General features: G+C 38.1%; 2 protein-coding genes across 7 annotated transcripts in view; one reads left to right on the forward strand and one right to left on the reverse strand.

The window, feature by feature from the left end:
* The window catches only part of Lgr (leucine-rich repeat G protein-coupled receptor), a 57,613-nt gene that overhangs the window by 31,616 nt on the left and 4,236 nt on the right, over window positions 1-21,761 (forward strand). For 4 of the 5 annotated variants that reach the window (XM_021346261.3, NM_001043568.1, XM_038012254.2 and 1 more), the window contains 9 exon segments: window positions 8,534-8,660; window positions 9,171-9,245; window positions 10,476-10,544; window positions 12,198-12,293; window positions 12,827-12,892; window positions 18,608-18,676; window positions 18,963-19,037; window positions 19,629-19,746; window positions 21,604-21,720. In XM_021346261.3, the coding sequence (XP_021201936.2) occupies window positions 9,178-9,245; window positions 10,476-10,544; window positions 12,198-12,293; window positions 12,827-12,892; window positions 18,608-18,676; window positions 18,963-19,037; window positions 19,629-19,746; window positions 21,604-21,720 (678 nt within the window). In that variant the 5' untranslated portion in view covers window positions 8,534-8,660; window positions 9,171-9,177. 5 annotated transcript variants of the gene reach the window in all.
* On the reverse strand, window positions 15,891-17,750 carry LOC105843021 (uncharacterized). 2 transcript variants are annotated; one of them, XM_038012467.2, is made up of 5 exons: window positions 17,186-17,750; window positions 16,956-17,088; window positions 16,648-16,830; window positions 16,518-16,575; window positions 15,891-16,364 (listed from the first exon to the last, which is right to left on the reverse strand). In XM_038012467.2, exons 1-5 carry the CDS (start codon window positions 17,233-17,235, stop codon window positions 16,015-16,017), a joined length of 774 nt encoding a protein of 257 aa, XP_037868395.1. In that variant the 5' UTR covers window positions 17,236-17,750; the 3' UTR covers window positions 15,891-16,014. The 2 variants fall into 2 exon arrangements, with proteins under 2 accessions (XP_037868395.1, XP_037868396.1); XM_038012468.2 differs by lacking the exon at window positions 16,648-16,830.

Raw genomic sequence — 21,761 nt, forward strand, 5'->3', positions numbered from 1 at the left:
GTTTCATACTCCTCCGTCCGCGCAATTTTCGTAAAAAGGGATACAAAATCTTTGCTTCACGTATTAATATATAGATAAATAGACGACATTTACAAAACGTAATATGTAGGCGCTACGACTGAATCGTGATCGACCGTTTTGTTTACAAATCGTTTTAGTGAAAACGTGACGAGGATTTTTATTATTTATTCTCCTTGTTTGAACGAAACGTAACTTATTCTTGGATCTCGCTGCGAGTTCAAGTCTGTTCAAGTACAAGAACGTAGTTTGTCGGCGCTAATTAAGAAAATCATCAATATTTTACGAGGACATTACAGGCACCGGTGGATTTACACTAAGAGCAGTCGGGGCAAGTGCCCAGGGCGGCAAATTTTTGTAGGGTGACAACATTTTGAAAGTGATTTTTTTTAATTCTTGTCAAGATTGCTCAATATAATTAATTACTGACCCGGCAGACTTCGTAGTGCTTCAATCAATAAATAAAAGACTGTTGTATAAAATAAACTTAGAACAAACAAAAGGAATCCGTCCGACGGGGGACACGTCAAAGGAAAAACAAAATTGTTATTTTTATTTAATTTCGAGCATTTTGATATTTATCTACCTTTTAAACCTCTGGACTTCCACAAATAATTCAAGACCAAAATTAGCCAAATCGGTCCAGCAGTTCTCGAGTTTTAGCGAGACTAACGAACAGCAATTCATTTATATATATATATATATATATATATATAGATAAATGAAAGTACATATTTGTTGAACGTCAAAAAGAACTACTGCCAATTCACAAAAACTAGCCTCCGTCCTGAGAAGAACTGGCAAGAAACTCAGCGGGCATGTCTTTTTTTTTAAACTAGTGGTCCCTCTGTAGTCGAAATTCTCACGTCCTTACGGATCCATCAGATCCAATAACCTTTGCACTAGACGCCTTCAGCTCTAGGAGCAGGCTTAGGGACCTCGGTAACCGTACTCGTCGAACTCGACAAAGAGTTCGCCGTGCAACCTAGCCCATGCATCAGCTCGCTGAGTTTCTCGCCGGATCTTCTCAGCGGGTCGCGATTCCGATCCGGTAGTAGATTCATTCGCGAAGCAGCTACTCTTGAGTTGTTAGGCCTCCTTCGGAGGCGCTCGGGCAGCTGTTAGCAAATCCCACCCCTCCTGGCTGAGCCTTTGCTCGCCCACCTGTCCTGGTGAAACTGGAAAGGCCTCTGAGCCACCAGTAATCCTTCAATCATAAAAAAAAAAAAAAAGTCGAAATTCGAATTTCGCCAAGAGTACATACATACTATCTTCGATCAATAATATTGTTGAAGCACACTATAGACAAATGATGTTAAAGACATATTTTTTTTTGGTACAATTTTTCCTAAGTTAAAGACAAACAATATTAATCTATTGTCAATTTGACCACAGACCTTCAATAATGACAAAAGTTTGACCATAAACACTGAGTATATGTGTGTGTATATGTGTTGACTCAAATGCATAGTAGTGTGTGTAATGTTTTCTTTATTTATTTAATATATCTTTTATGCATTATTTTAAAAAAATATTAGCATTGTGCACTTCTTCTCTATATTCTCTAAAAGTGTGGAAAATTTCATGCTACTCCTCCGTCCGCGCAATTTTCGTAAAAAGGGATACAAAGTTTTTGGTTCACGTATTAATATATAGACATTAGTTTTTTTTATATTAGATTTTTTTTTAATATTCACTTTTACAAGAGCTATTATGACGTAACAATTATTGCAATATTGAAATGCCCGGTAACTCATTCCCTATCATATTGTCTATCGGTTACGGTGACCCCTTATCACCAGGCTACCTGTACTCGGTATGTTATGTCGACCAGAACGATTGGAATAGGCAAGATTATCGAAAATTATTTATTAAAAATTGGTAGGCAGCGGCTTGGCTCTGCTTCTGGCATTGCTGACAGTAACCACGTACCATCAGGTGGGCCGTACGCTCGTCTGCCTACAAAGGCAATAAAAATAAAAACCGCATTCAGATATCCGCCTTCCGAACACTTGATCCGAAAAACAAAAACATTAAAAACACGAGCAAATGATTTGAATCGTTCTAAAATCAGACCCACGTGTGTGTTGTGTGCTGCTCTCGACTGGGTCTTGCATTCCGGATGTACGGGCCGCTGCTAATGAATATAATGAGCCAAATAAATAAAGTGGAAACATTTCATGACGTTGTATTATTTTATAGCTAGACGATTCGATTTTTTTTTTTTATATTGCTTAGATGGGTGGACGAGCTCACAGCCCACCTAGTGTTAAGTGGTTACTTGAGCCCATAGACATTTCCAACGCAAATGCGCCACACACCTTGAGATATAAGTTCTAAGGTCTCAGTATAGTTACAACGGCTGCCCCACCCTTCAAACCGAAACGCATTACTGCTTTACGGCAGAAATAGGCGGGGTGGTGGTACCTACCCATGCGGACTCACAAGAGGCTCTACTACCAGTTCAGCTTAGCTGAGCGATCAGAATTATTTTATGGATTTTCATTCGCAAAGTCACCAATTCGTCCATAGAACAAAAGTTTAACCCTTTGCACGTGAACCGTCGATATATCCTCTTAAGCCTCTTAAAATACAAACACGTACAAGAATTCTTAACACTAGTATAATAATATACATGGCTTTTTTATGAGGTATACAATAACAATATTCCCTGACTTTTATGCTAGGAAAACCTGTGTTACAAAAGTCAATGGTTCAGTGCTAGGTCACCAGGTAAAGAAAGTTAACCAGGAAGAGCGATCTGTAAGAATATAGTACGTACGTGTGTGTGTGTGTGTGTTAGTGTGTTTGTGTGTGTATGTGTGTCATACAATAAAGTATAATAAAATATTAAGTTAAAATTAGCTACAATAAATGAACAGTATCGTATCGAATATAAGTAGTATCGAATAACCAGATATCGACTCTCTATTGATGCGTATAAAGTGCGCGGCGTCGGAACACCGACTTTTTGCGCAGTTTGATTATAGGTGCCGTCCTGTAGATCGTGTGCATGTATAACATTTAAATAGATTTATGACATTTCTAAATAACCATTTAAAATTATTTTGCCGTGAATTTAGAATCGGTTATTGTTTTTTTTGGTTAATGTTTCTTTCTAAGGTACATTTTTTCAGAAATCCTTTATCAATTTAAGCAACATATTATTATGTAAAAATAAGCTCAGCACTAAAAGGGTTAAGTTATTTTTTTAAAAACATATATAAATTCAATTTACGTTAATCAGTCGTAAGTTGTTATCGTTGCTCATACACATTTAGACTTTGTAACGAGAACAAGAAGGTGGATTAAAGTTTTGAATTTTTTTTTACATAAGGTTGTCGATATAAAACGCAATGCCCATCAATTTGGTTCTCGAAATAACCACCAACCTATTCCCGAAGAGATCAGAAAGATTTCTGCCGAGAAGCGTGTATTATTTTAAACAATACGGAACCTTCGTCAGGTTTGAGCCCAGTGAACTCACCTAGTAGTTCTGGTTCCGCTGAAATAGCCTCTCAAGGCTATCAGTTTAGGTAAGACAAAAACAAAACGGAACTTGTCACAAGAGAATACTTCAGGGCCGTAGTGCAAAATGATGACACAAAAAATATATATACAGTCAAACCTGGGTAAGTGAGAACTGGATAAGTGAGAAAACTCTATAAGTGAGAGTAATTGCTAGGAACCGTCATTTTAAGCTCCCAAAACCTCTATTAGCGAGAAACAGAAACCTCTGTAAGAGAGAGTCGTTTTTCCCTCATGGACCTCCGTAAGTGAGACTGCTACTTATCTATACCTCTATAAGCGACAGTCGAGCTTTATTTATTTATATTATTTAGGAGGAATAAATGAAAAAATAAATAACAAATTTAACATCTGCTATTTTATGACTCATTCTTAACTTTTGTGGAACTTTCTTCCATTGTTTTTGTATTGTTTTCTCGTCAATATTGAACCTATTCTATTTCGTGGAACTAAATAACGTTGTTATACTATCGCATTCTTTTCGAATGGACACGTGTGCCTCTGTACCGTCCTGTTTGTCGGACTTACTCAGTTTATCGTTAATCAATTGCGAAGGAAAGTTCTGTTCCGCATCATGTCTAAACGGAAAATTAAAGTACTTCATTAAGTGATAAACTTAAAATAGTTAATGCGTTTGAATCTGGAAAATCGCGATATGAAATTCAGAGGGAGCATTAGCGAGAAACTCGGGTTAGTGAGAAACCTCTATAAGCGAGAATGAGTCTGTGCTCCCTTGAACTCTCGCTTATCCAGGTTTGACTGTATATGTAAAGTCCAAAGTTTGAATTTCATGAAAACAATAATACACATGAAGCGGGAAAGTGTCGATTCATATAAGAATCTAACCAGCGAGTGTTGTATGCGAGACTCATATTTCATTAATGATTTCACATAATTTCGGATCCTCCCGATCCACTAACGGCGCTTTTAGGTACCCCAAGCACCGGGTCATCGTTCTCGTCGAACCCGGCGCTTGCGACGAAGGGCTCGGCGAGTAAATTAACCCACAGATACAGCCCACTGAGTTTCTCGCCGGATCTTCTCGGTGGGTCGCGTTTCCGATCCGGTGGTAGATTCAGCGAAGGACTGCTCTTGCTATGGTTCGTGTTAGCAACATCGTCAGGTGTGAGCCCCTTGAGCTCACCTACTAGTTAAGGTTACGCTGATATGGTCTCTCTAGACCATCAGCTTAAATAAATAGTAATAATAATGATTTAATTGAATGGAGACCGCGAATGGGCAAACAAGGTGCAGGACGCTCTCAGGCTCGGTGGAGTGATGATGATTACTGTTTAGTATGTCTCAGTACATTACAGTACAGAACAGTATTGTTTTCGTTCTATTCAATTATGTTAGTGTTTAAAAATTTATAACACCATTCCTATCGCTTCGTCGCTGGCCGCTGTCGGCAATGACCTCACGCGAATCACAAACCAAATTAACGTCTTCATGGCTCATTGTTTGGATATTTGGATAAATTAATGTCAGCCGATTTATTTTCGACTATAAATTTAGTCGCAGAAGCAATTAATTGGTATGGCTTCAGTGTAGAAACGATTGGCGAAACAATTTTGGTAATGGGCATCTAATTTTAGATGGTTAGGATGTCTCTTGGATTTGTTTTATTTCATTAACGTTAACGACAAAAGAGTTTGTTTGCAGAATTTATTGCGTTGGAAATATAATACAATGCGGCTAAATTTTTTTGCGACAGGAAAGTTTGCAAAATTTTTTTTTTCTTTGCTTAGATGGTTGGACGATCTCACAGCCCACCTTGTGTTAAGTGGTTACTGGAGCCCATAGACATCTACAACGTAAACGCGCCACCCACCTCGAGATATAAGTTCTAAGATCTCAGTATATTTACAACGGCTACCCCACCCTTCGAACCGAAACGCATTACTGCTTCACGGCGGAAATAGGCGGAGTGGTGGTACCTACCCGTGCGGACTCCCCAAGAGGTCCTACCACCAGTTAATTTTCTTCGATATTCACGGGCGCTGTTAGCAAATCCCACCCCTCCTGGCTGAGCCTTTGCTCGCTCACCTGTCCTGGTGAAACTGGAAAGGCGTCCGGGCCACCAGTCATACTTCAATAAAAAAAAACATTTTTTCTTTGTATTATTTATTATTTTCGGCCTTTCTAAATTCGAATAGAAAGTTCGTTCACGTAAAGTCTGGAAATATGTTTTATAAGAATATTGAGGGTAGTTAGCTCAATTTTCAAATATCGACGAATACCAACCACGTTAGTAGTTCGTGACCACGAAAACTGTAAAGGTAACGTCGGAAATAATATAATGACAATAAAAAACGTGATTTTAAATCGTAAAAGTTGTTTTAATTATTTCTACGAGTCGAAGAAACTTCTAATTTGATATAGGAAAATAGTAATTTAATTTGTTTTATATAAATTAATAAAATTGATTCGAATGAATATGTAGTAAAATAGTTAATCCTATATGTAGGTCTAACTCAAAATACAAGTGTTATGTAACAGTTGTATTTTGATATTTTGTGTTTATCTTTTTTGAATCAATTTAGACCTTTATTAGCTAATTCACCTTGATTTTCGTTTCTTGGAAAAATACTCATGAATATGAATTAAGTAATAATAATCGCCTTTTGTACGTTATTGAAATTGAGAAATAAACTTGAATAAAATAAAATAAATGAAAAAAATATATTGAAAAGAACGCATGTATTTTGCATGTGTAAGACATATTTTATATCTTCTTTGCTAAATCCAAAAAAACAAATACTGTGTGTACTTTTTGAATATTGAATCTCAAAAAGTGCTCTCAACAGAAATATTGAATTGACATCGACGATATATAAAAATTACGTTATCAAATACAATAGTTTAGTTCATAAAAAAAGAAGGTTTATTTATTCATATTCTGTGCGCGTCGTTCATTCGATTTAGCTTAAAGTCTTTGGACATGTCATGTTATTGTTGGCACTTCTGGGAGCATATCTGGCATAGTACCAATGACGTAAGGTAGGTGGCGCGCTAGTCATTTTAACACATGCGGTATATTTCATAAATTTAGCGACAGTAACACCGAAACATCGCCTATACTCGCTAGGAGATAATGTATAAAGAGAGACTAAATCATTGAGATCCTTCACTTCGACGAAGCGTTCGGCGAGTAAATTAACCCACAGGCACAGCCCATTGAGTTTCTCGGCGGAACTTCTCAGTGGGTCGCGTTTCCGATCCGGTGGTAGATTCTGCGAAGCACGGTTCTTGCTAGGGCTCGTGTTAGCAACGTCGTCAGATTTGATCCCCGTGAGCTCACCTACTAATTAAGCTTACGCTGATATAGCCTCTCAAGGCTCTCAGCTTAGCTAGGAAAAAAAAAGCGATTCGTCGCCTATATTCGCTAGGAGATAATGTATGAGGAGAGATTGAATCATTGAGATCCGATTATTGAGCATATCTTTCACGATCCTATGACGTATTTAATAAATTAGTTTTACGGATTTGCTTGCGAACGTTTCACGCTATTTTTAGTTTATTCTTGAATTACGGCCGCTCTGTTATAGATAGCGAGCCACAAGTTTTTCCTGATAGATAAGCAGCACAATCGATACGGGAAAATTAAATTGGTTTTTGTTCAAAATCGCTAGAGGCCAATTGAATAGTAAAAAACCAATCGAAAAGTAAGGAAATTTAATTAAATGATCGATTATTATATTGGAATCACTAACGTAGTTCTATCACGCGTTGTCTCTGTGTGGCCTAGATTAGAACTACCAGATCTCTGGCCGTGGATGTCATAAAAAGCATCTAAAGAATTCTCTGGAGAATAGATCGGAGCGTTCTCAGAGTATTATAGCAGCCTACTGCAATCGTCAACTGGCATTTATTAGTAAAGGGTTATTTTTTATTATCCTTGTAGGCATATGAACATACAGTCCACCAGTTGGTGAGTGGTTACCATCGCCCATAGACTTGAGCAATGCCAGGGGCAGAGCCAAGCCGCTGTCTACCGTTAAGTACTCTCCATAGGCCTCGTTTGAAGAAGGACATGTCAAAGCGCTCGGGAAACACCGTGGAGGGGAGCTCATTCCATAGCCGGATGGTACGTGGCAAAAAAGATCTCTTGAAACGCACTGTGGATGAACGCAGTGGCTCCAGGTAGTATGGATGAACTCGACTCCGGTAGGGGGCAGTGCGATGGTAAAAACGGGATCATCTCAAACAATTGTTCATGTTATCAGGTCGCACAGGTAGTCAGTAATACATGACAATTGGGATTTCGACCTTATGTTTCAAAATCTGTGGAGGTTTGGGCCCAATCGGGCACCGATCTATCCAATGTTTTTCTTGAAATAACAAGTCTACGCCACTCGCAGCGCGCGATGTCAATTATCGGCTATAATCTATGGCTAGCTCGCCGTTCATTTTGACCTACCCTTCACACGAGTGCTCGTAGATATAAAAAAATTTATTTATAGAACAAATTGAGTTCCCGTATTCGACATCAATCGTAAAAAGTTTTATCTGACGGCTAGTAGGTACATAAAAAACAGATTTTTAGTGCCCAACGCACTTTTTTCTAGCAGACACTGAACGTAAATACGCAAGTAATAAATGATATTTTTAAGTTTATCGAGTTTAACGTATGATGGTAGTCTTATTCGTACGGAAATACGTGGTAGGAGTCTGATAATTCCTTCATATATGCCTGAGTGCAGGTTCAGTGTGCTTAGTGTGAGTTTTTTAACGTAAAAGTTAACTCAAATTTGTATGATGGAGAGGTTTGTGTCTCAAATACCTAATATAAATGGAATGAAATGAAAGTAGAGATAGAGAGTCTACATTATAGCCACACTAAATATGTTTAATTTAAATACCACAATATGGTTTTGGATAAATCACCTTTTTACTTATCAATGTGATTAGGTGAAATTGAATTGTGAATTGAAATTGTGAAACTTCGAAATTTAAACATTGAATTTTTTGGTAATATCTGTTACAGCAAACCAGCCAGTATGCTGTCAGCTAAGCGAAGGTGTCTCTGTGGTGCTGCACCAGACGAACATCACGCGGCTCACAGCGCGAGCCCTACATGCGGCCGGCTACCACTTGCATATTATAGAGCATTTGTTAGTACAATTACTTTTACCTGTCCTGGTGAAACTGGCAAGACCTAAGAGCCAACAGTAATCCCTTATCCCAAAAAAAAAAAAAAAAACTTTTACGTACTTAGATATGAGATTGTCAACAATAAAGAACCATACACAAACAGGAATACAAAAAAAAAAAAAATTTTTGATCGATCCTAATAAATATAAAACATATTTCTTCACTATTTTAGTGAAATATGAAGTTATAATGAATTAAATTATAAGTTCTAACATATTTTCAAATCATCTCACATGTCGATTTTTAGTTTTTGTTCTATAACGAACCTATTGAACGTTTTGGCCCCAAATGACATCATACGTAAGGAATTTGTACAATACCATTTTTGTTTTAATTTGCGCGAATTTTTTGCGAAATCACACCTATTTCCTTATTAATGCCAGTATTGAATTTGATTAGAAAATATCCTTAAGAATTAAGTGACAGTCAACAGTAAACAGTCCAGATTCCGTATGAGTTTTCCTTTTCAGATCGATAATGGGCGCTCCTAAGCTAGAACACGTTGTTGTCGAAGACCTGATAAGGATGCCACGCCTTAAATCATTGTAAGTGAACCTTCATTCCTGAAATTTTGTAATTACTATATTGTAAATCGCTGGAGTAGACTGGTTCTCGAGTGGAGACCGCGGAACAGAAAACGTAACGTGAGACGCCTCTTGGCTAGGTGGTGTGATGACCTCCGAACAGTGGCCGGCAGGAGATGGACGAGGAGAGCGAGGCAGAGAGAGAAAGGACGAGGATCGGGCTCAGTGGTGTGGATTGGGAGAGGTCTATGTGCAGCAGTAGATGACTGTGGGCTGCTGATAATGATGATATTGTAAATGCACCTTTCTTTTGTTTTGGAAAGTTTATATGCCGACGTGTATAATGCTTTTTTTTTCTTTTCTCTACGTATTCGCTGGTAGCCTTAGAGGCTATTCCAGTTACGCCCGGACGGGTAGATAAGCTCACGGGCTCAACCTGAGAGAATTTACTAGCACTAGTTCTAGCAAGAGCAGTGCTTCGTAGAATCTACCGCCGGATCGGAATCGCGACCTACTGAGAAAATCCGGCGAGATATTCAGTGGATATATGTGTACCAAATCATCACTTTCCTGCCCTTCTCCCAGTCACCTGGGGTCGGCGCATTCTTCTTCCATACTCCTCTATCATATACCATTTCTTCGCTCACTCCCCTCTTAGAAATATCGTCTTGCGCGAAATCCATCAATTTCTTTTTAGGTCTATCTCTTCCTTTTAAAGCCTTCCTCCACATTCATAGTTATAACTCTATTACCAACCTCATTGTCATTTCGTCTCATCACATGTCCATAACACCTCAAACGCGCGCTTCTCAACTTCTCTGTCACAGATGCCACTTTAATTCTTCTACTAACATATGCATTCCGTATTCTATCCATTATCGTTACTCCACACATCCATCGCAACATTCGCATTTTTTGCTGCATGCAATCGCCTTTCATCCATGTGTGTGATATGTGTACTAAATATTCAATTTTAATTAATTTATTATACAAGAATCGTAATATGTATTGCCTATTTTTGCTGCAACTCAGTCAAGCGCTTCGGTTTGAAGCAGCAGCAGAGCCTGATGTAGTTACAAGAGATATATGTATCAACTTCGTGTTTTAAGACGGAGGGCGCCATTTAGGTACATTGAGCTGTACGTTCTCGTCTACTTAAAAACAATAAAAGAACTACATACTATATTTCATTGATAATTGTTAATAAAAAGGAATAAGTTGATATGTTAATATTTCGTATTCTTGTTTTAGTTTCATAACCCAAGCGCCGTTATTGCATCGCGTTGCCCCACTCCCCGCCTTGCCGGAGCTACGCACATTGTACGTATGTATTTTTTTTATATTCCTTTTCGAGTAACTTTTGTTTTTAATGGCACAGTGTTAACTCAAATTTGTATGGAGTATGGAGATGGAACAACGCCCCTAGCGGCAAACGTAGGCAAACGTTCCAACTCTATACAAATTTGAATTAACTGTTACGCTATCGAGAGGGTTAGAGAACTCGCACTAAGCACACAGATGGATGAAGTTAAGTGATCACCGGAGTCCATAGACAATAACAACGTAATCGCCGCCACCGTTCTTGAGACATTAGTTCTAAATCCTCAGTTTTAAAACACAACAGTTACCACTACTTTCAAGCCTAAATGCATTAATGCTTCGCAGCAGAAATAGTCGGGGTAGAGTCCTACCACCTGTATAGTAAAAAAGTAGTAAAAACAATATAATAAACGTAACAAATGCGAAATTAAGCCGTAACAGTAGTTTTAATTTATTTCATTAATGAATGTCGCCCGATTTATTATCGGCTATAAATTTAGTCGTAGAGGCAATTAATAGGTATGGCTTCGGTATCGCGGCGAAACAATTTTGTTGATGGGCAACTAATTTTAGATCATTAGGATGTCTCTTGGATTTGTTTTATTTCATTTTCGTTAACGACAAAAGAGTTTGTTTGAAGAATTTATTGCGTTGGAGATATATTACAATGCGACTAAATTTGATTGCCGTGTAGGTCACCGGTGACCTACGCGGCGCACTAAAGCAATTATCTCGATTTCTGTTACTAAGCGCCTAGATTTCCTAACTTTGCCTTCTTTTGTTTGTTAATCTATACTAATCTATACTAATATTATAAAGCTGAAGAATTTGTTTGTTTGAACGCGCTAATCTCAGGAAGTACTCGTCTGATTTGAAAAATTCTTTCAGTGTTAGATAGCCCATTTATCGAGGAAGGCTATAGGCTATATAACAGCACGCTAGGACCATTGCAAGCGGAGCACCAATAAAGAATGTTTTAAAATCGGGGTTTTAATCCCTTTTGAAAGTATCCACTGCGTGCGCTGCGGAAAGGGTTAAAGTTTCGCTAAAGTATAATGTATGAGTCTTCTCTGTATCTGTATCTGTCTAATGCATGAGAGTTTCTTTTGAAGTCTGTTAAAAAGCGTGACTTTTGTACCTTAAATAACTCTTTAACATTCTATTATCCAAAAATATGTTCACTTTCTTCGTCACTGCCAAAGTAACAATTCCATGCGGACGAAGTCGCCGGCAAAAGCTAGTGTATTATATGTATTATTCTTTTAAAAATAAGTCACTTAAAAATAAATTCATTCTCAGTATCTTCGGATTCCTCTTGCCCAGAGTCCACTAGATTTTCCGGCGCCTCAGTAACAGAAATCGACATACTTAATTCAGTGCGCCGTTTGATGACACAGCGTCATCGTAATTGCAAAAACAACTAGTTAAAATTTATAGTATTATGATGGCCATTTATGGTCGGTACAGGGGCGCCGATAAAGTGATTGCCTAGGGCGCTCTGGACCTTTAATCCGCCACTGCCACGAGCGACTGAAAACAAGCCACCGACACGCTTCGTACTGGAGTAGTAATCAATGGACAATTCGTAGACTACATAGACAGTTCATCACGCATTCATCTTCAGCCTGTTTAATAGTGCATTTAATGATGTAGCATGATCACGACATCAGGATTGTTGGAGGTGCCGAACCTCAGCCATGTTCACGACAGCAGGAAGGCGAATACGTCGCTCTCCTACCTGCAAGCCATGTGAGTATGCTGACGTCACTAAATAACAAACTACTATTCGATTTTTAAAGTTATTACAGCTATTTTAATGGCTGCTTCCAAAAAGGAAAATGTTCTCAATTCGATTGTATTAATTTTTTTCTTCGCAACTTATTTCTAGAACTTTGCTAATGCTCCTCGTATACTCCAATTTAAATGGAATGAAAATATGACCCAGTGGTTTTTATGTATTATATTGATAAATTAATGTTTAATTGACTTAAACTACAATTAAATTCTCATTTTATTTTAATCAAGTTGAATTTTTGATTTATTAAAATTTTATATCTTTCCAATAATGGGTCTTCACAAAGATTAAAAGGAGTACGCAAACAAAAAAACGAACATTTGTTTTGAAAACCAGCAGTGTTGCCCGCAAAAAATATCCACAATAATAGGATAATTAATTAATAATAGGATCAATCCACAATAAAGACGGGAACAACGACATCTCCGTCATACTACTTTAATAAATCATTTATCTAATTCGAAATTAACTATTTTTGTTTCCGTAGCGATCTAGAAGGGAACCACATAAAGACAATACCGTCGCACGCGCTGCGGGTGCGCGCCGATCAAGTGTAAGTCACTAGGTACATACCGAATTACGCTGTTTTATTTTAAATCCTTCTTGTGTTGAGTCTCAATAGGGCCCGTAGCTTAATTAACCGTTAAACCCACCATTAATTACTTAACAAGTTAACTGCCATGTAGGTCATCGGTGACCTCCCTGGCGCACTGAAGTAATGGTCTTTTTTTTTCTTTCTTTTTTTCCTACCCGTGCTGATAGCCTTGAGGGGCTATATCAACGTTACCCTAATCAACGAGCGTGTAGGTGAAATCTCGGGGCTCAAGCCGGGTGTGTTGCTAACAATGGCCCTAGCAAGAGCAGTGCTTCGCAGAATCTACCACCGGATCGGAAACGCGACCCACTGAGAAGATTCGGCGAGAAACTCAGTGGGCTGTGTCTATGGGTTAATTTACTCGTCGAGCCCTTCGTCGCAAGCGACGGGTTCGGCGAGGATAGTGACCGGCGCTTGAGGTACCTAAAAGCACCGTTAATAAATCGGGATGATTCGTAATGACGTGTTTAGGGCGACGTCGACTGTTTACCATTCGGTCCACAGGATCGGGTATGTAATTTCCGGTGGCCACGGTAAGAGGGTTTTCGTGTCGTGCCGCCTTCTCAAAGTGGCGCAATGATGCCGAAGTGTATAGACCTACTTACTGATTGAGTCAAGCTCCAGGTCATCATGGAGATAAAGTACTGTTGATTTCTGTTACTGAGCGCCTGGATCGCCTAACTTTACCTTATTTTGTTTTAAAAGTATGTTTTAGACTTTTATGCCTTTTAGAAATAGATTCATTCTCAGCATCTTCGGATTCGTCTTTCCTAGAGTCTACTAGATATTCCGGCGCCTTAGTATGAAGATCGCAGACAGAAACCGACATAATTACTTCAGCGCGTCGCGTAGGGCACTGGTGACCTACATAGCAGTCAACGTGCTTAATGTTACAATGGATACCATAGTTCATAAAAAGCTATTTCTTGTACACTTTTTGCTTTAGATATTAATTCAGCGCTGTTGATAAGTGATGCTGGCGTGACGTAGTCTATTGCGTGCGCTCTGAAACCAGGCCGCTTTTAATCTCAGTTCTGACGACAGCAAATTTTGTCATATTTCGGTCAGATCGTACGTCAAACTGGAATATCCTCGACAGTCAAATAAAAACGGGATCGCGCAGACTTTTGAACGCATTTCACGTCTCATATTTGAGGCCGTCCATACTTAGTTAGTATGGAGATAATGAGATTTAAATTTACTTTTACACTACTTCGTAGGCAAAAAGAATACGCGCAAAAATAATGTTTACAAAGCCATCTGTTATCTATGGGTGAAACTAGGGATAGGCTGGTTTTGCAAATTTATTAGATATATGTTTTAAATAAATTGCAATATACATATAAGTAGGAATATGAAAAATTGCGGGTTAGGCCATTTTTGCGCGGACGGCCTCATTTCATAGACGATTAAAGAAACCCAAAAAAATTTAAACGTGTTCATTGTAGAAGTATTAATTCTATTTGTTAGCGCATAGAGTCGAGAGTCATTGTCTTTTTTCTATTCGTAGTGCGGCAACATTGGCGATGTTGATGGTGAGCTTTCAAAACAACTCGATATCCTATTAGAATCAAAACACAATTTTTGTTGAAAGACTGCAAAAAGCACTGCAAAAAGACAGTACTGAATGTTATATTTCTGACTAAATCAGAATTCTCATGTATACTTATTATTTTCTTCGGTTTTAGCGGTCTCATAAACGCAATGAAATCGTAAGTTTTTAGGGATTTCGATATTAATTTGACACCAGAGGCCCTAGCACGAATAACTTGCGAAAATGTATTCGTAACGTTATCGAATTAAATTTGTATGAAATTTGTACAGCGCCCCTATCGTACGTAAAAGGAACTAATTTTGCTAGCACGAACAAATTTCGTATCGAAATCGTATCGTCACGTAAACGATACTTGAACCTTATAAACAATCAAACGCTATAATTGCGACGCGGAATTCAAAAATAGATACCGGTTGAATAAAGAATCATTCAAGTTTCTTTTTAATCGACTTGAAAACATCTTTAAAAGCAAGTTCCAGGATAAGTTTGGAACTTAAGGTAAGTTTGTTTTTATTATCTCAGTAGGTAGACAAGCATACGGCCCACATGATGGTAAGTGGTGACTCACTCGCTCGCTCGCTCATGTATGTTAGCAATGCTAAGGGCAGTGCCAAGTCTCTATTGTGAGAAAAGCTTCAATGTAACATAAAATTCAAACATTTCAGGTTCTTTGCGCGCTATCTTTTTATGCCACTGGATCTTACCAACGCTTAGTGGGAATGGCTAAATATTTGGGCCAAACGACTGTAAGCAAATGTGTGAAGGAAGTAACAGATGCTCTTGTAACTCCTGCAATTTTAAATACTTTCATAAAATTTCCTTATGCCAGAGCTAACAGAGATGTAATAAGAAACAAGTAAGTGTGAACTATATAATTTTATTACAAACATTCATTTTTATATTATCACGATTTGGCGTAAACTTATGACTACAAAGTAGTATTGTTATTTTTATTTTTTTTATTGCTTAGATGGGTGGACGAGCTCACAGCCCACCTGCTGTTAAGTGGTTACTGGAGCCCATAGACATCTACAACGTAAATGTGCCACCCACCTTGAGATATAAGTTCTAAGGTCTCAAGTATAGTTACAACGGCTGCCCCACCCTTCAAACCGAAACGCATTACTGCTTCACGGCAAATATAGGCGGGGCGGTGGTACCTACCCGCGCGGACTCACAAGAGGTCCTACCACCCACTACCAATTGTTTGTTCATATTATTATTAATATTTTATTAATAACCTTTACAAATATTCAGACTAAGTTTAATTTATTTTAACTAGGTTTTTTTATTATTTCCAGATGATTCTACATATTTTCCAAGAGAATACTACAGGAGATGGGTTAATTAGGGGTAGTGCTATAAGAAGTATTTTAGTGGATAAAATTAATAGACTTCATACATAATTTTACTTTTGTTTATTAAAGTTGTAAAAAATATAGTGATTGGTAAAATAAAATAAAATAATTAAGTAATTGGTAAAATAAAAGTAATTGGTAAAAAAAATATAGTAATTAAGCTTAACTTAAGACTTTCTCTCCATAAACCTCACAAAAGCTTCCATTGCCTCTTTCATAAATTCCAGCCATTGACCCTGCATCCGTAGCTCTTCATCTCGCTGTCTTACTCTTTCTCGTACCTCAAATTCTCTAACTCTCAACCGATCTCTCTCTAATTCCTCATATACCCTATCACGCTCTGAAGCATACTCCGTTGCCTTTCTGTCTATATCTAAAAACATTTTTGTCAAATTGCTTTTTCTTTTTTTTTGTGGCGGAGGGTTCCACTCCTCTTCGTCAATGACTGGAGGGGAAGCCTCAGTTTGTGGCGGTGGAGCCACTGTTGGTTGGCTGCTTGTGCTCGGAGTATTCCAATCTATAAATTATTCCAATATGTAATAAGCCAGTTTATACAATTAGTCTCATTTAGGTTATCATAGATATCATAGCTGTGATATCCTTCTTATTTCATGTATAAAGATACAATATTAAGGAACAATAAACTTCAATAAATCTAAGTGCTACGTACCTATTTCTGGTTCCTTTAAAATAATTTCAGTATTTGGCCTCTCAGTTGAAATTTCTTCCTGAAATAAAAAAAAAAATTACTTACTACATTCAATATTTATTGCACAATTTAAATGTAAAGTATAGCTAACTTGTGGAAACCCAGCTTCTTTTATCTTCATGCCAGTAGCTGCCTGCACTCCAATTATCTGCATGACCCTTTGTTCAAGGTCAGTTAATAATAAATGGAGCGCTGGTCCGCCACCAGTGCCACTAGCAGCTCTGTTAATTTTAGCACACTTTTTCTTGCAATTATTCTTATAATCACTCCACACCTTAATTAACAAACAAACATTAAATTAGAATTTCTAAACAAGAAAGATGAATAACAAAGTTAGTAGATTCAGTCAAGTGCTTCAGCAGAAAAAAATAGCGTCCCTTGAGTTAACACTTGACATACCTTACGCCATTTGTCCTCACTCTTAGGATCTCCTGAAGAATCGCTATTTAATATTCCCGTTAACTCTTTCCACTTCATCTGTATAAAATTGCGACCTCGTGGACCACCTGACGGTTTTGATAAATCTCCATTTCTGGAATATAAATTGTATGGCACATTACATAAATATTGACTGAAACACTTGAGTTAATAAAACTTTTCTAATAAATTAGGACTTTATAAGTACTTACGCTTCCATAAATTCCACCATTGTTAAATACTGTGAGTGGCTAGTTCTCATATTTAAATAGGTAAATCTTGAAAAATAAGTACTAAATTAATAAATACAATGAAACACCTTCGCTCTTCACAAGAACTAAAGCAAACATAAACAAACTTAGCCTTGGCCGATATCAAGTGGATTCGTTCGGAATCCGAAATTTTTTGTTTTGATATCCAAGACACTATTTTATTCCTTCGATTTTAATGTCATATCATGTTCCTAAATATCTTTCTTCATATGAACTTCACTTTATATGCACTAGTTTATTATTTTTTAATTAGATAAACCGTAAATTCAGGAGCTTGAAATAAAATGACAACTTTGTTAAGTTTCCGAACGAATCATTAATTCCGTATGATAATCATTTCATTCCACAAGGACCGTCCCTACTTACGTTAGGATGACGTCACTAACGTATTCGAATCGAGCTTACGATAGTTGGCAAAATTTTGTTCGTGCTGCGGAGTAACGTTAACGTATCGAGGGCTCGATACGTTAACGTTACGAATTCGTTAAATTTTCGTGCTTGGGCTACAGATGAGCCGTGAACTATAGGCATGCAATAAAAAAGACGTAAAATACATCGGTAATCCTATCATTACGGTCTTATCCGTTAAATTAGTTTTAGGTGATTCACGTTTGATCCGGCCCTTTGGAGTCTGCCGTCGACCGATAAGGTTTGATCACGATGCACGCACGTGCCCTGATGTGTGGAACCAATGATAAAGTATAAGTTTACACCTTTGATTCTTATCGGTCAATACATCGAAGAAACTACACGTGGTCGCACTGCAGCACGTATTTAGAAATAACAACTTGAACAAGAAGTGTAGGAATATATTGAAACTGTTTTCTAAAACAAAGAGGTTCAAGGCTCGCGGCTTTTAACACTAGAATTAAAATATCGGGATCGAAAAATTATACTAACATTGCACGGAATGCAATCAAAGACAAGTAACGCGTAAGTTCCCTTGCCTTGGAGGCACAGGCGAGATCGTGTTTTACAATGCGTCTAAAGGCTGTAAGTAGTTACGGGAGCCTATAGATTTCGGCTAGCGACATGAGGTTAAAGTCTAAGCTGCATTACATAGCCGCTGCAACACTTCAAAATCGACGAAATAGTTTTTCGTTTTTGCTATGGTACTTTTCGTACACGTGCTTGCGCCTTTGGGAACGGTCTCAAAGTCTCGTATTTATTTATTGGGACATTGCTTATTGAAGCAATAACTATTGATTTATTTTTGGCTGCGGGCCCATAGATAATATTCCGCGTTTCCCGCCAAAAAATTCCGCGTTTCCCGCTTTTGTTTATTTCGGCCCGTCCGCTATGATTTTGTGTTTGACATTCATCCATCACAATCGAAGGCATTTCAAGAATTTCTTCTTTCAGTTCATTGAACTACAACCTGATCGAGGAAGTTCCGAAGCATGCCTTCAAAAACGCGCAAATTTCAAAACTGTAAGTTTACTTATGAATAGTGCCATTACAATATAATGCTTTTAATAATTTTATTGATCGCCTACACTGGCACTTTTTCTTTAACCACTTCAAAAAAAAGAAAAACCTCAAAATAGCGCTCACATTCCCTTAAATTAGAGACGGATGATCTATGAGGTTTTCTAAAGTTGAAACAAAAATGACAACGCCACTACGAGTCAAATAAAGATTTGTAAATGGATATTATGCTGCTTATATTAAAATATTGTAACGAGTTTATTAAATATTATTACATTTCATTTGATAGGAGCTTCAAAGGGAACACTAAGCTGAAACGCTTGGATGAGCATGCGTTTGCGGGAAATTTACTATTACGACAGCTGTAAGTATTATAGACAAAATACAGAATTTTTTATGAAATTAAAATACCCGAAACACTCATTCCACCTCATCGTACGTAAAACAATTTAGGTAAGTTTGTGTATCCCAAAACTTAAAATACTCAATCGAGTGAAACATTTGCCTAGAACATTGACTGTGTGTCCTTTATGATTCTAAATCAAACATATTTTGTTCGAATTCAATGTAACGCCAATGACGATTTCCCGCCCAATCGTTCAGAAATATGTCGTTTTGTTTATCCGTTATTGCGTGAAAGATCCTAAAAACAAATAAACACAATTCCGCATTTATAATACTGTAATAATATTGTTATGTGCGTCACATTTGTTTTTAGCGTTGTGCTTTATTAATACCGTGAACGGCAAATGTTTCGGTTATTTGTGCAAAATTATATTTCATACATGATTATAATTGATTTTAATGATCATTAAATAAAATTCGTATTGAAAAATTTAAATAGCATTCTAAATTATTGACCTCTTTGGATTCGAGAACGGCCATTTTAATTCATCTAAAATGTGTTTATTTGTATAACCTCGGCGCCATTTTAGAATTGCGATTTGTCTTTCAGAGATTTAAGTAACACAGCCATTACCTCGCTACCCACTAAAGGACTTGAGAAACTGCAAATACTCAGAATTGAAAGGACTCCATCATTGAAATACATACCATCGATTTACGAATTTCAGGTTTGTTTTCTTTTTGTTTATCTAATGTCAAATTTAAAACACCTTTTACTCCCGCGTTTATTACTGTCATTATATCGAGGAATAAAAGGTTGTTTGGTTCAAACGACATTACAGGAGAGCCATTTAAAGCTTAAAATTTAAAAAAATATATCACAACAAAAAAACTTCTTCCGCAATTAAAATGGAGTAAGCATAATAGAATTTCAATTAAAAAATCGAATTGTTAATGCTAATACCAAATAAAACGGACCTTTTATTAATAAATATAAATGTATGAAATATCGCTTAAGTCAAATTGCTTTTCACTTTCTTCTTCTCAGTCGTGTCGTGGTCGTGATCGTCATGTAGTGTTGGAAGGGGCAGACTTGATGCGTCTCACCATCTCTCCCTGCTCGAGGCCATTCTACTGCACTAATTTAAGGGACCTCCCACTGCAGTTTTAATTTGGTCGGTCCACCGCATTGGTGGCCTCCCGCGCGGTCTTGTACCATCAACGCTTCCCTGTACAACGAGGCGTTCTATGGACCGTGGAGCTTTTCACACCACGTTAATATTTCCGAGGGCGCTAATAGCTTATACTCGTAGTTCGTCAGCCGTCAAACGCCCGATTAAATGTATTATTATCGATTGAATCTTCATTAAATCTACGACACCCGAAAAACGAGGAAATTAATACTATGTTCTAATGTCACTGATTATGTGGCTTCACGACCTTTTAGATCAGGGGTTCCCAAACTTATTTTGTCTACTGCCCATTATGAGAGTAAATTATTTTTTTACGACTACATTTTTTCACCTACTTAAAAACCACTATAGCGAGAGCTCCATCGGTTGCTAAGAGTCTTCCTAGATGAAATTACAAATCGCCTCACAAGCCTTTACACAACGCCCTCTTTTTTTTCTGGGTCTCTTACCGCCCCCTTTCGACCTGTAACGCCCACAGGGGGGCATTATCGCCCACTTTGGGAAAGGTTGTTTTAGATATAGACAGGGCCTATAACGACTAGACATAGACTAAGACAGAGACTTGACAGGGATTCGAAAAGTAACAAAAGAAAAGAAATGGCACGAGGGCGGTCGTGACTTGCGTCAGGCGGTATTTTCAATGCCTTCCTAAAATACGTACACGAACCAGACGACAAAGACCGCAACCGACCATTCATATGTGTACAAAAAATATACGACAAACGAATGAATCGACCGTTCAGGGCCTAATTGATCAAGCAACTACTAACTATACTTAAGACCTTAGAACTTATATCTCAAGGTGGGCGGCGCATTTACGTCGTAAATGTCTATGGGCTCCAGTAACCACTTAACACCAGGTGGGCTGTGAGCTCGTCCACTCACCTAGCAATAAAAAATAAAAAAAGCACTTATCGCATAGTCGATCCCACGTCTCGAGTTCGGTGGCGTAGTTTCGCTTGCCTAAGACGCCATCTTAGATAATATAATCGGTCATAAGTCATAAGACCTCGGTCGGCGAGGCCGTGTTCGCAAGTGTTGAATCACTTGGATGCGTGTTCCGGTCACCGTTCTCGTCGAACCCGTCGCTTGCGACGAAGGGCTCGTCGAGTAAATTAACCCTCAGACACCGCCCACTGAGTTTCTCGCCGGATCTTCTCAGTGGGTCGCGTTTCCGATCCGGCGGTAGATACTGCGAAGCACGGCTCTTGCTAGGGTTCGTGTTAGCAACGTCGTCAGGTTTGAGCCCCGTGAGCTCACCTACTAGTTAAGGTTCCGCTGAAATAGCCTCTCAAGGCTATCAGCTTAGGTAGGAGAAAAAAAAAAAAAAAAAAAAAATGTGTTTGTCTGTAACCACGAGCTCCGTGTGAACAGCTGCGCTTGTATTAACAGCAACTGGAGAAAGCGTACCTGACCCATCACTTCCACTGCTGCGCGTTCAAGTTCCCGGAGATACACAATCCCGCCAGACACAAATTATACGAGACACAGATGGCGATGATGATGCAGGTACTCCTCATTGCTTGTACTACGATTTATTGATTGCCTTT

The sequence above is a fragment of the Bombyx mori genome, chromosome 8 (genome assembly GCF_030269925.1).
Source record: "Bombyx mori chromosome 8, ASM3026992v2".
NCBI classification, from domain to species: Eukaryota; Metazoa; Arthropoda; class Insecta; order Lepidoptera; family Bombycidae; genus Bombyx; species Bombyx mori.

What these genes read in the sequence shown, in the direction of transcription:
- LOC105843021 (XM_038012467.2), bottom strand. Translation starts at nt 17,235, where the DNA reads ATGAGAACTAGCCACTCACAGTATTTAACAATGGTGGAATTTATGGAA. An exon ending in GTGAGGACAAATGGCGTAAG is followed by an intron (nt 16,831 to 16,955) that starts GTATGTCAAGTG and finishes TTGTTAATTAAG; the next exon opens with GTGTGGAGTGATTATAAGAA. An exon ending in TTTAAAGGAACCAGAAATAG is followed by an intron (nt 16,365 to 16,517) that starts GTACGTAGCACT and finishes AATAATTTATAG; the next exon opens with ATTGGAATACTCCGAGCACA.